This window comes from Danio rerio, chromosome 21 (genome assembly GCF_049306965.1).
Source record: "Danio rerio strain Tuebingen ecotype United States chromosome 21, GRCz12tu, whole genome shotgun sequence".
NCBI classification, from domain to species: Eukaryota; Metazoa; Chordata; class Actinopteri; order Cypriniformes; family Danionidae; genus Danio; species Danio rerio.
The window spans coordinates 23100528-23118739 of record NC_133196.1 but is presented as its reverse complement, the minus strand read 5'-3'; the positions used below and the strand labels follow the sequence as shown (position 1 = coordinate 23118739).

At 38.8% G+C, this 18212-nt stretch overlaps 4 protein-coding genes across 4 annotated transcripts in view; all 4 read right to left on the bottom strand.

Moving 5' to 3' along the window:
* neu3.1 (sialidase 3 (membrane sialidase), tandem duplicate 1) overlaps positions 1-14185 on the bottom strand; it is a 150523-nt gene extending 136338 nt beyond the window's left edge. The window contains exon 1 of the mRNA XM_073935028.1: positions 13891-14185. The gene's annotated coding sequence lies outside the window, so the exon portion shown is untranslated. The remainder of the gene's footprint in view (positions 1-13890) is intronic.
* On the bottom strand, positions 4866-5801 carry or62b2 (odorant receptor, family 62, subfamily B, member 2). The gene is given in 1 exon segment (NM_001128414.1): positions 4866-5801. A coding segment is annotated over 1 exon segment (936 nt).
* On the bottom strand, positions 11115-12140 carry or62a2 (odorant receptor, family 62, subfamily A, member 2). The gene is given in 1 exon segment (NM_001128406.1): positions 11115-12140. A coding segment is annotated over 1 exon segment (1026 nt).
* Positions 14186-17181: 2996 nt separating the features above from the next.
* On the bottom strand, positions 17182-18212 carry LOC108180717 (olfactory receptor 2A14-like). Its single transcript, XM_073936111.1, has 2 exons — positions 18188-18212; positions 17182-17834 (listed from the first exon to the last, which is right to left on the bottom strand). The coding sequence occupies exons 1-2, from the start codon at positions 18210-18212 to the stop codon at positions 17182-17184; spliced, it is 678 nt and encodes a 225-aa protein (XP_073792212.1).

The following is an 18212-nucleotide window of genomic DNA, read 5'->3' as shown; positions in this document are numbered from 1 at the left end:
ATTCCTGGTGTAGAGACTTTTGTGCATTCTCAGCCCAAGAGAAGAACTGGCTCCAACTGTACTGGTCTTCTTTGCAGTCCGACCGTAGGTAGCATCTGATCTCCTGGATCTTCCGCTCAGTCTTGCCATTAGTCTGTTGGATGTACCCTCCTTAGGGTATGCCAAAGTTCCGAAAGACATTATGGAATAACATTTCAGCTGTTTCAAATGCAGTGGGTAATCCTTTGAGGGAAATTAATTGACAAGGAGAAACAATCAACAGTGACTAGAAAACATGTGTTACCTTCGTAGTTGGGGAGGTCAGTCACAAAGTCCACTCCAAGGTGGGATCAGAGTCTTTATAGAACTGAAAGCCGGAATAGTTTTCCTGAAGAAAAATGACGAGGGGTGTTAGACATGGCACAGACTGCCCATTTAGCCTCTTGAAGATACTTTAGGTTTTTATGATCTGTGATGATGGTAAATCAATGTTCTGCCCCCTCCAACCAATGCTGCTATTCCTCTAGAGCCAGTTTGATGGCAAGAAGCTCTCTTTTCCCATTGTCATAATTTTGCTCCACTGAGAACAACTTCTTAGATCAGAAAGTTCAAGGGTGGAGGTGTGGAGGCTTGGTGGAGATGTCCACCTCCACAGTGAAGGGACAATGTGGGTCAGGATGTTGTGGGAGAGGGACTGTACTAAAGGTGTTCTTGAGCTTCTCGAATGCTTTGTGGGCCGGCTTGTCCCAGGCCAGGGACTTGGGTTTGCCGTGGAGTTTTATTAGTGGAGCAGTAATGGAACTCTGGATAAATCTTCTGTAAAAGTTTGCAAATCCTGAGAAATGTTACAAAGTTCCTTGACAATTTGGGGTTCTTTCCACTCATGTATTGCTTGGACCTTCCCCTGGTCCATCAGGATGCCTTTTTGGGAGATAATGTTTACTAGGAACTGTACAGAGGGTCTATGGAACTCGCATTTCTCCATCTTCGGGTATAGCTGATGTCGTCTTAGGCACTAGAGGACATGGGTGACTTGTTGGCGATGTAAGACCAGGTTCCTGGAGTGTATGAATATATTGTTGATGTAAGCAATAACAAACTGATAGAGAAACTTTTGGAACACTTATTCATATAGGTTTAGAGGACAACTGTTGAGATGGAAAGGCCATAAGGCATTACCCGATATTCTTAGTGTCCAGTGCTCATGATCAATGCCGTCTTCCACTCATCTTCTTCCCGAATAGGAATGAGCTTGTACATGCTCAGGTCCAATTTGCTGAAAATGTGAGCTTCCCAAAGTTCTTCAAGAGATGCTGGGACCAGGGGAAGTGGATACAGCTGAGGAATGACCTGGAAATTCAAGGCCTGTTAATCAATGAAGGGACAGAGTTTCATTCTTAGTACCCACGAAGAAGAAGCTCGCAGCTGCCGGTCGGGTGGACAATTGAATAAATCTGTTGAAGCATTTCAGACACATAATGTTCCATCACTTTTTCAATTTAGCACCAGGCAGCAGGTTGATAGCGCAACTCAATGGCCGATGAGGTGGTAGATTGGTGGCTGACTGTTTGCTAAACACATGCTGGAACACCAAGTAATCAGGTGGGAACTCATTATGGGAGTTAGCTGCTGGGCTCTTGGAACCGGTAGTAGTGACTGGGAGAGACAGATACTGAGAAACGGGGCATTACAGATACAATACAGCTTTCTAGACAGGTCTTACTCCAACATAAAATTTAACTGTTGTCCCACCTGACTTCCAGAGAATGATGTGTAAATCAGGGACATTCGAGAGTGATATTGACGGTGAATCTTTCTAGTACCAGAAAACTTAAATCCTTATTATGAAAACGACCAATCTGAAGAGTCACCGTAGGGGAGCAATGTCTGACCTTCCCTTGTCCAAGTGGTTTTCCTTGGATTGTTTCTATGTAATATTTTTGATGGTGACGTTGGCGATGCAGTTGAAGTTGATCAAAACATGACAGGGAGATGAGGTTTATGAAAAGCAGATTGATATAGTTCTGAAGTGACCAGTATGGCAAGCATGAGAGTTAGATGTAAAACTTCTTTATTAACTTTACTGGTACTCACCACTGAATGAGGAGGTTTCACGAGGCATTCCTTAAAGAAGGGATGTCCAAGCTTGGTCCTAGAGGGCTGGTGTCTTGCTGAGTTTAGATCCAACTTGCTTCAACATACATACCTGAGAGTTTGTAGTATACCTAGAAAGAGCATGGTTAGCTGGTTCATGTGTGTTTAATTGGGGTTGGAACTAAAACATGTAGGAAATCTGCCTTCCAGGGCCGAGTTTGAACACCCTTGAACTGCCTTAAAGTGACTGGTTTAGTGTCATACTATGAAGTGACCAGTCTTTCCACAATATAGACATTCTCAACTTGACATACAACAAGCCCTTTCAGTCTTAGAGAGCCAAGTTCCAAGTCTGGAACTAAAGAGTGTAGTCTGAAATGGATAAATTGCACTGACGAAGATGAAACAGTTAATCAGATATTGAAAGCACTTCGGTGGCTACACTGAAAAACTCAGAGAAGTGGTTGAGTATAAACTGAGTATAAGTTGATTATGGTTCTATTGGCATTCCATATAGACTTTGCCCAAGAGGGTGCTTTACTTGATGGTAGAGAGATGAGAAAGGCCACCTTGGAGCACTTGGTTGGAAATTGACTAGTATGCAATTAGTCATTTTGCGGTAAACTCATTGGGCTTACAGAGGCATAAGCAGTCCAGGAGGTTGTTGTGCAGGAAGGAGTGAAGCTTTGGCGGTGGTGTGCTTGGTGTTGTGTGTCAGCGATCCATCTTGTATTGAATGAAATGTAATGGTCTTAATTGAACGGGTTAAGCATTTATGGAAGGAGTGGGGGAATCCGTTGTAGACACGTAAATCACATGTAGAGGGAATCTAGAAAGATGTAGACAACAGGCAACACAGAGGCACTTGAACAGGCAGAGTGCAGGAATCCAGAAACTCTGTAGCAAGGGATTAGTCAAGTGTGAGTATCAGGACCAACAGTGGCAGAGTAAAAAGAGGTGCTCTTTATACTGTGTGTCGGTGTCTGTGTGCAGGTAATGATGATCAGAAATTGGGTGATTGGGAACGGGTTTGTGTGGGTCCTGACAAACGATGTGACTCTGGCGACTGCCTGACATACACGTGTTGAGAGGTTGTGATTTCATTTTACTGCTATTTAGAGACAATGTGAAGTGTTAAATTGAGCTGTAAAATGTACTCTCCATTATTTTAGGTCACCCCTCCCTGTGGGGGTTAATGTAATAACCACATTCATGTACATTTGTATATAACTGCGATTTTAGCGATGTAGGGGTTGGGTGCCATTTTCTTTGCTAAATAATTTATCTAGGTTTTAGACATTTTCTGTTTTCTGTTATACAAAACTATTTTTCTTCATTTTTCTCTGTGTTAAACAACCTGATGGTGATTTAATTTTCAATCTGTTTTGGTTTTCGTTTAATAATTTTCTTTTGCTTATGTTTCAACCCCAGCCTTTGACACTGGGTTTGTAACATAAATTGGAGGCTCGTCTTTTTGTGTTGTGAGAATTTTTTTTTTTTTTTAGAAACTGGAATGTATTATGACTGTGTAAAATTATCAGCTGTTTCAACCAACAGTTTTGTGACCGCATGTGGGAGATAGGTCTTTCATCTGTTCTATTGTGGATTAGGAAAGATCATTCAAATTGGGCAATGGAAAGTCTTAAGGCATGATTTCTATTACTAAGATAGCAGTAAATGGTACCACAGAAGCCAAAGAATCTGCTACATATATTTTTAACCATCTTGTTTGATAGTCTAAAGGTAGGCTTAGGGCTACATGTCTCTACATCAGCACATCATGATTTTGTCATGTAAGATGTGATCTTGGATTAAAATCTATGATGATCCTGGAACATCATTTTTGTAAGAAAATGTTATCCATACCTCTTCCCTCCCTCTAACCTCAACCATAATAGTAAATTATTCCCAAAATCAGAGGGGGATAATAGTTGGATAACAATCATGTAGAAGTGCATAAACCTTACCATAAGCCTAAACTTAACATAAATGGTAAACATATCCCTTAAATCTGATCGGCTGATTGAAATGTTATTCCAGAAACAGCATAGATATTAATCCAGGAACATGTCCTACTTGGTGAAATCTGGTTGGTGCATACATAATTGCTGAAAATGTAGAATATTCACACTTATCTGAACTGTACATCACAAAAGCCTAGAGGTCACATATAAAAGAAGAAATAACATTTCAGGCCTTCCTCCTGTTTGGATTTTGCCCCAGACTGAATAAATTGATTCTGAAGCCAAAGAAGATTTATGTTCCAAATATGCTATCTTCAGGCATTCATATGGTTGTCTTTTGACTGCCTAGAGTACAAAAAGATTCCCCTCTTAGGACATAATATTATTCATGTTGACCTCTTAGAAATATAACATCAACTATTAGCCTGCTTTAAATGTTTGGACACTGTTTTTTATAAATATAAAGTATATGGTTCAACTGTTAGATAACTGTCATTTGTCCACAATCATCTGATCATTGGATCAAGTAAATGTATTAATGTATTAAAGCTAGTTGAAGGAACAATCATGATATCACATCAGCCTCTTTTTGGTACAGGAAAAACACTGTTTATTAAGTTACATCAGGAAAATATATACACATTGTTCAGAAAACGCAAATAAATCAGCATGAAAGATCAATTCAAATTGAGCATGGCATGTACTATTTAACTAATAAAATAAATTGCCTAGTCCACAAATTATATATATATTATGTTCATTTAGATGAATCTGTGTTATGCTGGTCTTTTTTGTAGTGTGCGAGGTAATCTCAAGCAATAACATACTTCATGCTTTGTCAATTTTTATTACATTCATGCATCTTTTTAAAATTCTTTTGCGAACCTCTGTTAATTTTAAGCCATAGATTACAGGATTTACAAGAGGTGGCACTACAATCATCTCTAAAGCTAAAAAAAATCTGAGGTTCACTGGGACATCATCTGATCCAAATCTATTACACAAGGTATCAAAAAGTATTGCTACAGTGAGATTTGTCAATGAAGTGACATGAGGAACACATGTCTGCAAAAATTTCCTTCTGCACTCTAAAGATGATTTACATGCAATAATTAGCTTTATGTAAGATACAATAATCACAATCACAAGAACAAAATATAAAGAAATAAAAACAAATCCATAAATGTTATTGATGACAGTTGATCCACATGAGAGTTTCACAATTGACCAGTTGTCACAATACAACTTGTCAATATGATTTTTACAAGGTACCAATCTATTTGATAGGAAGACAGCAATAAACATATTGAGAAATGGTATGAGCCAACACAGGACAAGTAATATGCTGCAGGAAAATCTGTTCATCTTTGTATGGTAGTCTAAAGGTTGACAAATGGCCAAATGTCTGTCATACGCCATCACTGCCAGTGTAGAAAATTCACACATTACATAACTATAAACAATAAAAGCCTGAATAGCACACATGTACGAAGGAATCACATATGAATTCAATATTAAATCATGCAAGAATTTAGGGTAAAATCCTACACATCCATAAATGTCATTTACACACAGATTACACAGGAAAATGTACATCGGTTCATGAAGTGCTCTTTCTATGACAATAACAACAATGAGCCAAATGTTCACAAATAGTATCAGAGCATAAAGCAAGAAAAAGCACATGAAGTAAATATACCTGTATGATTTAGCATTTAGAGGTTCCATCAGAGTGTAGGTTTCAAAATTTGTCATATTATCCATCAGTCACTTATATTTGTAAATTGCCAATGAAAAAATCTCAAATAACTGATAAGCATTAAAGTCTATTGTTCAACATAAAACTTCAAATGCAAAAATACATGCATACATGGTATTAAAATGCATTGACAACTGACACCAATAAATTGTTACCATTGCATTGCTCCAAGTTGTAATTCTGCACATTATGAAGTAGAGTCATGCACCACTGACCTGCTTATATATTTTGTTTTTGCAGTGTGTGTTCTCTGAGGCTTTATCCAACAAATTCTCTGGGAAATTCAAAGCTCGGGGGCATCATTTCAAAAAACTTTGCATAGAAACCTTCATAAAAAATAATGCACCCCAGATTACTGAAAATGGCCTACAAAAACTGTCTTTCTAAAAATCTGCCGACCTTTACACACCCACTTTTAACCATATTTATGTAGTACCAAATAACCTGCCATGCATAGTAACAAAGACAAATCAATGGTTTTGTGTTCCCTGTCATGTCAAAAATGCATAGCAGTTCAAAGAAACACCCTGGCATAAGGCTATTCTGAGATATTGAGAAGAAAGAAAAAAATAGTTTTTGTAACAAAAAATATTGTTTTCCTAATGAATATAATATATTTACAGTTGTTGCTGCAGCAGTGACATCATTCTGCAGAACGTCCCAGTTACTGCTGTAACCCTTATTCCCTGAAAGAGACAACAAAGACATTGTGCTGGCATGGCACATTGGAGGAATTGCCAGATGAGCAATCACTCTTGAAGATTAAGAAAAGGGACCAAGAAATGTCTATGAATTGGCAAAGTGCAGCCCTTCAGAGGTGCAGCTGATTATAATAAGCTGTGTATATAGCCCACACGTGAAGAAGAGCAAGCAAGTCTTTAATCCTAAAAAAGCAGAGTGCCCAGCTCCCAGCTGGAGCACCAGCTACTGTGGCATCGAGACACAACATATCTGTTCTTTCCTTCTGGGAACTAGGGTTACGACAGTAACCGAGATGTTCCCTTCTAGTTGAGGAACTACGAGTTGTGTGGCCACAACACATTGAGGTAGTGTATGGTAAGTGCAACAGTAGCTGGACCCTCCATGCATTTGGTGAAATGTTTGCCAAGCATAGCATGAGCACACAAGCAAGCAAGGTGCAACCTTCCAATGTCCCCGGGCCCTTGATTACCAGAATATGAGAAGATTAGAATTTAGGTAGTTGTAAAAGTTTTTTACCTAGCTAACTTAAGACTAGGAATTTTAGAGATAGGACAGTATGTTTGGAAAGAGTGCCCATTCCAAAGGGGAAGGATGCTGCATAGGCCAACTGCTACCCAAGTGGTGAGAACTAGTGACAATATATGCGTATGGGGTGGCCCTATCCAGGGAAAGTACTACATATGGGTAGGATGGTTAGATAGTAGTGAAAACATAGGTCCGCCTGAGAGGGGGGTACTCACCATGGCTGACTGACACATATGGGATCATTAGGCAGGATCACTCAGAGCTGCTACCCAGCCCTAAAACGAGGGTTAACAGAGCGGCAATACCAGACATATGTGCCAAGCACGCGACTCCTCCGCTGAGTCATGGAAGAAAATTTTTAAAGTTCACTAGATGAAGTACTCGCTAAGCAGAGCAGAATAAGTGCACACAGAAATTTTTGACACCAAGCACATCACTCAGGGAAAAGACTCAACTTCAAGGCAAAAAGTGCCAGAGATCTGGCCATGGTTGCCAGATGTTGCCCTGTCCCCAAGGAGTGGTCATCATGAGGGAGGTTCGGAAACACAGGTCTAGTTGGGCCACAGAGGCACAACAAGCAAGACATTCATTCTCCTTGGCCATGTACAGGGTATGTGCGAGCAGGCTCACTGTGTAAAAAGCAAATTGCTCAAACCCCAGGGCCAGCTGGTAGCCAGCACAAACATGCTAAGAGGGGCCTCAGGATGTGAATGGCATGTAGAAAACTGTCTCTGGTGAAAGAGAATTGAGACATGGAAGTCAGTGTACTTCAGGTATATAGCTGTAACCAATCACAGATACTGATGCATCAGTGGATGCGTTTCTGCGTGGACATTTTGAATGGCATCCTGTGCATATAACAATTTTAAAATGTGCAGATCTAGGATTGGTTATAACTCACCAATCTTTTTGGGGACAATAAAATACAGACTGTAAAACACCCATCTCAGCTAGAGGGACTGGCTTGATTCCATCCTTTGCCAGGTGGACAAGTGGACAATCTCTGGAGGTTGTCTGGTGACCTGAATTGCATTGCTGAGTCTGACCATGCAGATAAGCCACTACAATGGGCTTGGAAGCACTAACTAGGCCATCAGAGCCCAAGCCAGTTGCACTATTGGAGCGCTAGCACACCCTCAGTGGGGCAACTCTGAATAGGGGGTGTTCACCTCGGGAAGCAGTGCATCCCAAGAAAGAGCTGAAATTGAATAACTGGCTCTTACCTTCCTCCCAAAATCTCACGGAGAGGCTGGAGGTGTGAGAAAACGAGTCATCATCTGATGCCCTCAGAGCCTGTGCCAAAGTGCACTGAGGTTGTGAGTGTGTTCCATGCTGGCAGCTCTCAAGCTTCACACCTAGAGAGAGGATAAATAGCTTTTTCTTGGGTACCATTGGACATATGTGACATGCTGCATTCATTGTAGGTGGGATACCCAGCCCATTTACCAGACTTAGTGGTGCCCCTAGCAGACTTAGCCAGCATGGATGTGCCCAGCAGGAGAGCAGTCTTCTAAGTCTGCCAGAAGACCACCTACCCCATCACACTCAACTGTTTATTCACTGCCAAGGACTCCTGGGTAATGTCTAGGACAGGGTCACAACTTTGTTGCATATTTTAACAAGGTAAACCAAGGGTAGCATTCCTGGACCACTAGTGTGGCCATCATCTTCCCCAGGTCACGGATGGCCGACTTGGTGGTTATGAGAGCATAGTCAATCATCGTGCAGAGCTCTATCATCAAGCCTATAGATGAACACAGATAACCTACACCTCTTGTACTGGGGACCGTACTTAGCTGGCACCATACCCCAGAATGTGGGTTGACCAAGCAGGCATAGCAACAATATAATTGGCCCTCACCTGACTCCTCTGCACAGTCAGGTGACGCGGGCCTTGGAGGAACTTCACAAGTAGGGAACTTAACCTAGCAGAGAAAGCTCCAGACAGTTCTTATGAGGAAACTGGCTCTACTCTGAGATTTTAGAATCTTGCAAATGTGTTCAGTGATACTCAGCCCAAAGCTCTACAGATGTCTGTTAGAGTGGTGCCGCATGTTAACACACAGGATGTGACACTCCTGGTACTGTGCACTCAACCTCGGAGAACATGGTTCACTTTAAGTATTTTACTTAAGGGCAATGACATCCACTATCCAGTAGGCCAACCTTTGCTTGGATCAGGGGTGTCTAAACTCGGTCCTGGAGGGACCGGTGTCCTGCAGATTTTAGCTACAACTTGCCTTAACAAACCTACAATGATGTTTCTGAAAGCCTAGTAAGAGCTTGATTAGCTAGCCCAGGTGTGTCTGATTGGGGTTGGAACTAAACTTTGCAGGACACCGGCCCTCCAGGATCCCTGGCTTAGATACTAAGACTGCTGACTGAAAATGCCTCCAGGTCCCAGACCTTCTTGGTCAAAGCCAGCATGGTCAGCAGAGCTATGTTAGATACTGAATTGAGTGGCTTAAATAGATCTCTCTGCAGTTTGAAGAACCACAGAAAGATCCCAAGAGGGTATAAGAGGCATGTAAGACATCAATCTCCTAACACCACTGAAGAACCGGAGGACCAGATTATGTTTTCCAACATTCTGCCATGTATCATGTTTCCATGGAGATGGCAGCAACATTAACTTTCAGTGTGGATGGTGACAGCCAACTCTCCAGCTTGGATAAAAGGTAGGAAAGCACAACACCGATTGGACATATTGAGGAGTCTTCTTGGTTGAGAAGTGCACCAAACAATGAATAGACTTCACTGCAGGGCATAGTTGCCCTCACAGAGGGGGCTCTAGCCTGAGTGATAGTATCAACTACCAAAACCTAGGGACTCCCCGACATGGCTTCTGAGTTCAGCTCCATCTTAAGAAAAGTTAAAATTCACACAGAGGGGAGGGTGCTCTTCCCTTGACTGATCTGAAGCGCCCCCTAGCTGTGATGCCCAGAGTATGCACATGTCCAGTGAGTGGCAATGGTAAAGTAAAATGTCTTAGGTAGTATAGAGAGATTGTAGATCATACTTGGAGGATCTTCTCTCATCCTGTCTTTCTGTTTCAGTGGAAGTTACATCAATGCATTGACTAATGATGTGTGTTTCAAAGCACTTCAGGGAACTTTTAACAGAGACAATTTAGTAAGTAAGATTGGGTGTATGCATTTTTTAGAGAATGTTAAAGTTTAACATTTGTTTTTTTTGATTGTTACAAACAATTTTTTTTGTATTTGTCTTTTTTATTTTTTTTTTGGATACTGTAAAGTTGCATTCACTTTTGTACAATATTAATTGCTTTTTCATTCTGTTTTTTAAATTAAAGACCATCTTTAAAATGCCTCTCTGTTAGCTATTTCAGCCATTCAAGTACACCTCCTGTCTTTTTGAATAGAGAAACATAAAAATCTCAAAAGATGTGCACCAAGCCTACTATTAAATATCATATCTAAAAGCAATCTGACAACTGTAATCTGACACATGTGCAGTCTTACACAAAGTGAAAATTCAGAGTTTACTGTATTATAGCTGCTGTGCAATGACTTTACCAACAGTGATGAGTATATGTAAAGTGTGATGCCTTTGGTGACACTGTATATACACATTTCAATAATGTCCCTGGATCTGTGTGCATTTTAGCCTCTTCACTTTCAGAGGTTTGGATAAGATCCAATATGACATTAATGCAATGTGATTAAACCTAGGGTTGATAATTGAACAGGAAATTCCGGTTGGGTATGTTTTGCTGGAATTTTGTCCTTGAGCTTTATTGTTTATTGTCAAACTTCACAACTAGACACATGATACAGATATGTACCATTTTTTAAATATTGATTAAATAATTAGAACCTTCATTGACTCTCACCATACAGCAAATGCAAAACATGCAACAAATGTTTTAACTATAATTTTGGAGAGGAGTTTTTGCAGCGGTTTACTCAAAGCAAGCATTTACTACTGATTCAAAAAATAAGGTGTGTTCACTGGTAAGCTGATTTCAAATTCAATGAATATGAACAAAAAAGCAAAATATGTGTCTTTCATTAGACAATTTAATCATATTGTGCATACTGTATGGATATAATTCCAGTAGCAAATTACACTTACTTACTTAGAAAAACAATACAACACAGGACTTTACATGATATCTTTGAATCACAGAAATGACTAATATTCTGCTGTACCCTTTTTCTAGCTCCTGGAACATTCACTGTTGCTTCAGCGCATGAAGTAAACACTCTTTTACGTATTGCTCTAACATTTAAACCATAGATCAAAGGATTAAAAACCGGTGACACTATGACTAATTCTAAGGCCAAAAAACTGCGAAGACTCTCTGGAATGTCATTTGAACCATATCTGCTATATGTCACATCAAAAAGCAAAGTAAAAATTAAATTCATCAGTGAAAACAAATGTGGTAAACACGTTTGCCAGAATTTCTTTCTGTTTTCTAAAGATTCTTTACATGCAGCAATGAGTTTAATATAAGACACAACAATAATCACTGCACAGCTAATAAATATGACAGTAACAATATATCCATAGACATTATTGACAAAAGATGATGCACAAGACAGTTTCACAACTGACCAGTTGTCACAATAAAATTTATCAATATGATATTTGCAAAATGGTCTCAGGTTTGCCAACATGATTGCTGGAATCACAGAGAAGTTAGGAACTATCCATGAGAGCAGAATTAATATTGCACAAGTAAGTTTAGTTAGTTTGGAATGATAGTTTAGAGGTTTACATATGGCTACATATCTATCATAAGACATCACTGTTAATATTGTGATATCAGAAAGTAAAGAGCTGTAGATAACATAGGTCTGCAGAGCACACATGTGAGAGGAAATCACGTATGAATCCAATATTAAATCAGACAGAAATTTAGGGTAAAATCCTGTTGCTCCATAAACACCATTTACACACAGATGACATAAGAAGATGTACATTGGTCCATGAAGAGCTTTCTCCATGATAATGACCATAACAAGACGAATATTAATTGACAATATCAGCAGGTAAAGAAGAAGAAAACAAGTAAAATAAACATGTCTATATGACTTAGAATCTTTTGGCACCATGAGGGTCAGTATGACAGAATATGACCTGTTATCCATCAGATTATGTAAACTGCTTTAAATCACACAGAAAAATAATAACCTGCAATAAAAAGCACACAAGACAATTCATTCACAGCATCTATATGTTTGAATAATCAGAGGGTGAAAGAAAAACACAAGTGTTTATCAACAAACCAACCAACAACCTGGGAACTGGATGTCTGGAGAGCTGAGAATCTTGGTTCTTATAGCAGTTTATTTTTCTGTTGGGAAATTATCTAAAGGGATTATAAAACATCTTGGGATTAATTATAAGATCTTGAAAACTTTGTAATTGTTATGTTTAATCTAAAAAAAAAAAAAAAAACAACGCTTTGAGATGTTTGGTGAAGTTCTGAAGTTAGTCAGCTTCATTGCTGGATTAGGTAAAATATTAGGTCATCAATATGTGTTTACTGTATAGAAATTTTTCTTAGAATGCAAAATTACCCATTATGCTTTGTGTGTATGCATAAGGAGGATGCTTTAAACTTCGGGTCAGCAGCTTGATGCGGATAAACAGTCACAGTTAGACAGCTTTCAAACGCTAGTTTTACTTGCTGTAACCATTTTGAACTAATCCTGCTGTTGATCAGCGCCACCTCCTCAACTGATTATTTAAAAAAAACGTGATCTAATAGAAATAAAAAACAACAATTGCGAGTCATTTACCCTTAACGTCAGACAGCATCTTGTGCCATTCAAATGGAGCCTCGTCAAAGCCTCGCAAAAGTGATCAATTTCTCTTTTTTTTTCAAATATAAAACCAACCCAAACAAATGTAATTCACCGTATCATTTGACACACGTACTGTCCCACTAACACATTGATTGAAAGACGGGCACAAAGTGAAAATAGAGTGGCATTTTGATATGACAGAAAAACACATACCATGGTAAATACTACACAACCAACCCAGGCTCATGCTGAAAACGTAGTCCCGTGGATGTTTCTGGAGACCGCGAAATACGTCCCAGGAGGTACGTATTTGTGCAGTTTTTGTTTTTGTGAATCCGCGAGAGGCTAGCAAAGAAACTAGCAAAAGACTATTGCGCCGTGCCTTTGCTCCTCATTGTGCCGGGTGTATAATAGGGCCCTTAGTGACAATTTTTTTTGGCATTCCTCTAACGAAAGAACCTCCGGGCCAAGCACTTTTATGGAATTCTTAGGCACCCATCTAGATTCACATAATTCCAAGCATCCATACCTAAAGAAAATCGACTTAAATTTTGTAATCTTCCATATTCTTGAAGAAACAAGATTATTCTAAACATAAAATGCTGTCCATCTTAGGACACCAAAATTTCCGCATGCACATTATTATTACTAACAAATTTACAATTACAGATTCCCTACGGAAAGGGCATGTGCCACACACCAGAAGTGACGTGAATGTACCACACCGGGAATGACGCGGGGAAATTTGTTGTTGTTGCTAGTGAGCGCGGTAAATTCGCGCTGTGGACTGGAGTACATGGTGTAAACAAGGTTTATGGTGACCGAACATGATCAGCGGTCGAGGGTTGTTTTGCCCGTTTTGTGGCAAACACATGAGCAGCTTAACACGGTTTTGCTTCACGTGTGGTCGGTGTTTAGAGTTTATAAAGGACGCGGAGCAGACGGAAACACCAGACACACTGCATCAATGTGTTCAATATTTTTACGAGATCCACTCGTACGCTGTAATCGTGGACGTAATGTCAATTGTACACGGTGTAAACATCTGCTTGAGGGCTCTTAACAGTAAACTGAAGGAAGCCGGTGTTACGGTTTAACTGGTGTCAGTGTTAACTGAGGCCCCTTTTCAGTTGTGAACTATTCACAGTTGCAGATTGGCAGATTCATCACTTTTTTACGGCAACAAAACATGCCCATACCAAATAAAGATTCTTATTACTTGGTGTCAGTGTAAACATTATTGATTTTAATATCTGTGTAGCAGAACATTATAAACCAAAATTAATGTAAAGAAATTATTTTAATTGACATGTCATCAACGGGATTCGAACCCAAGCCAAAAGGTTCTGCATAAGTAACAACCGACCTATCTAACTGAGCTACTCGGATCTATAGGTTTGGGTTGGTTTTCATATCTTTATCACTCAACATGTGTCGTGCTTTGATTGTTTTTACACACTCTCACACTGACATTTTCTCAGAATAGCTCTAATATGTTTTATCGCAGTTGGTCAAACCATGATTTTTATAGTTGTAGACTCGTAAAAACCCGTCTACAAAGTCACACACGAGCTGGATATTATTGATATTTTCCAGCGTGTGCGTTACATTCACGTCACTTCCGGTGTGTGGTAAATGCCCTTTTCGTAGGGAATATGTAATTGTAAATTTGTTTCGGGACTTGTAAAAGTGTTTTGCGTCGTGTTAATTTTTTTTCTAAAATGTAAATTTGTTTTGTCCTTGGTAAAATTGTTTTTCCTATGTAATTGTGTCTGATGATACGTAAAAATGTTTTTTAAAATGTAAATTTGTCTCGAGTTTTGTAAAAGTGTTTCACACTTTGTAATGTTGTTTTGCACTTCCCCGCCACCGTAGTAACCCCCAGAACATCACACTAAATCCTCACCGTACAGAAAACATAAAACATTATCATTCCATGTGCAACCTCTCATTCCCTAATTTTCCCCGCTTACAATCAGTTTATTCATCACATATCTCCATTCACACAAACACATCCAAGCCAGCTCTATCAAAAGCTATCTAAGCAGAATCAAAACGTTTTCCACAAGTTAACCTATGGCTCTACATCTGATTTTCATAGCTAATTCACAAATCAGCCCTCTTACTAAGGCATCTGAAAAGACATTGCGGAGAGAAAGTTCATCCTTAAAATGAAAGTGCCTTTTCTTGCACATGGATGCCTAATCTGCAACATCCCCCGGTGCTCTTTGGCTTCGCGATCAACCTGTGCCCCAATCATTAGAAAGATTGCCACAATCATTAACCATTTTTTATCAATATGAACTACCAACTTTCTGTGGGAAAGTAATTGCGCTGTGTGCTATTCTACTAAGCTGCTGAGGAGTAGATGATGTTTGCAGCACAGAATGATGACGCATGTCGCTCAAAGACTATGTAAAATTCACATGTAGTCCTGCATAACCGTTCACACTGCGGTCACTTTGCAAAACATCAGACCTGTGTCTGATTTGTTACTCCATATGAAAGTGGCACAAATCTGAACCAAAAAGATCAAATTCCATGTGGTTTGGGTCACATGTGGGCAAAAAAATCTGATTCGGGCCACATTTGGCTGCAGTGTGAATGTAAGAGGCAGATGAGACCTCAATCTAATAACACTTCTGAAGAACCAAAAGACCAGGTCATGCTTTCCAACATTCTGCCATCCACCATGGAGATGGCAGCAACTTTCAGTGTGGATGGTGACAGTCCGCGCTCCAGCTTGGATTGAGGAAGGAAACCACAACACTGTTTGTGCAAGTTCAGCAGACTTCTTGGTTGAAAAGTGCACCAAACAATGAATAGACTTTACTACAGGGCATAGCTGCCCTCATAGAGGGGGCTCTAGCCTGAGTGATTGTATCAACTACCAAAACCTAGGGACTCCCCGACATGGCTTCTGAGTTTAGCTCCATCTAAAGAAAAGCTAAACTCCACACAGAGGGAAGGGTGGTCTTCCCTCAACTGACCTGAAGCGCCTTCTGACTGTGATGCCCAGAGTATGCACATGTCCAGTGAGTGTTAATGGTCACGTAACGTGTCTTCGGTAGTCTAGTGAGAATGGAGATCATACTTGACACACCAGTGTCAAATATGGTGAAGAATGAACACGTCCAATGAAAATCTTTGTTACAGTCCATGCTAGTTGTAGTGCAGTGACTTTTTGTACATGTTGTGAAGCTGATGATTTTTAAAAATTGCCTGTTTTTCTATTGGCATGTTATCTTCAGTAACAATGCATCTTTCAGCCAGTGAACTCAACAGCTCTGGCCAAGCTATATGTATTTGCAATTTTAAAAAGGAGGAGGATCTGCTCTCATCTTGTCATTCTGTTTCAATGGAAGTTACATAAATGCATTGACTAATGATGTGTTTTTCAAAGCACTTCAGGGACATTTTAACAAAGACAATTAGTAAGATTGGATGTATGCGTTTTTTAGAGAATGTTAATGTTTAAATGTTTGCTTTTACTATTTATTTATAAATAATAATTTACTATTATATTATGTTACAAACAATTTTTGCATCTGTCTTTTTGTTTTTGTTGGATACTGTAAAGTTGCATTCACTTTTGTACAATATTCATTGCTTTTTCATTCTGTTTTTTAATTTAAAGACCATCTTTAAAATGCCTCTCTGTTAGCTATTTCAGCCATGCAAGTACATCCCCTGTCTTTTTGAATAGAGAATCATGAAGATCTTAAAAGATGTGCACCAAGCCTACTATTAAATAACATATCTAAAAGCAATCTGACAGCTGTAATCTGACACGTGCAGTCCTACAGTAAGTTAAATTCCAGAGTTTACTATGGCTTCTCTAGTAACAGTACCAAAAAGTGATGAGAATAAAGTTGAAGTCATAATTATTAGCCCACCTTTCATTTTTTTTTTTCTTTTTTAAATATCTCCCAAATGATGTTTAACAGAGCAAGGACATTTTCACAGTATGTCTGAAAATATTTTTTCTTCTGGAGAAAGTCTTATTCGTTTTATTTTGGTTAAAATAAAGGCAGTTTTTTAACTTTTTATAGACCATTTGAAGGTCAAAATGATTAGCCCCTTTAAGCTATATATTTTTTCGACAGTCATCAGAACAAACCATCATGATACAATAACTTGCCTTATTACCCTAACCTGCCTAGTTACCCTAATTGGCCTAGTTAAGCCTTTAAATGTCACTTTAAGCTGTATAGAAGTGTCTTGAAAAATATGTAGTCAAATATTATTTACTGACATCATGACAAAGATAAAATAGATCAGTCATTAAAAATTAGTTATTAAAACTATTCTATATAAAAATGTGTTGAAATAAATCTGCTCTCTGTTAAACAGAAATTAGGGAAAAAAGCAAAGTAAAAATTTAATTCATCAGTGAAAATAAATGTGGTAAACATGTTTGCCAGACTTTCTTTCTGTTTTCTAAAGATTTTGTACATGCAGCAACCAGTTTAATATAAGACACAATAATAATAAGTGCACAGCTAATAAATATGATACTAAAATTATAACTATATACATTATTAACAAAAGATGATGCACAAGACAGTTTTACAATTGACCAATAAAATTTATCAATATGATATTTGCAAAATGGTCTCAGGTGTGCCAACATGATTGCTGGAATCACAGAGAAGTTAGGAACTATCCATGAGAGCAGAATTAATATTGCACAAGTAAGTTTAGTTAGTTTGGAATGATAGTTTAGAGGTTTACATATGGCTACATATCTATCATAAGACATCACTGTTAATATTGTGATATCAGAAAGTAAAGAGCTGTAGATAACATAGGTCTGCAGAGCACACATGTGAGAGGAAATCACGTATGAATCCAATATTAAATCAGACAGAAATTTAGGGTAAAATCCTGTTGCTCCATAAACACCAGTTATACACAGATTGTCATGTCTGCTGTAGTGCCATCTTGTGGTTTTCTGGACACTAGTTATGTTTTGGTTTGTTCCTGCTTTGTAGTTCACGTGATCACTAATTGCTTCCAGCTGTCTGTCATTGTCTAATTGTCTTTATAAGCCTTGTTATGTTGTGTTTAGTTTGCCTTTGGATTTTTGCTGTTTGCTGTTTGATTCTGGTTTGTTTCGTCCAGCTCTTATCTGTACCAAGTCTGCTCACTGACCCACACTTTTGGTTTGTTTGTTTGTTCACTTTGTTTCATGTTATGATCATATTTTTGAATTCCTGTTCTAACTTTGCTTGATTCATTTTGTTTATTGGGTTGTACTTTTGTCTCTGTTCGATATTTGAACCTAGCCTGTCCCCTTATTTATTATTAAAACTTCTATTGCTGCACTTGGATATTTCTTGTATTTTGTAAGCCCATCGTGACACAGATGACATAAGAAGATGTACATTGGTCCATGAAGAGCTTTTCCAT

Excerpts from the sequence above, each read along its gene's own strand:
- LOC108180717 (XM_073936111.1), bottom strand. The coding sequence starts at position 18,212 with ATGGAAAAGCTCTTCATGGACCAAT. Across the intron at positions 17,835-18,187 it reads AAAGCTCTTCATGGACCAAT|ACAATGACAGACAGCTGGAA; the intron begins GTACATCTTCTT and ends AAAGACAATTAG.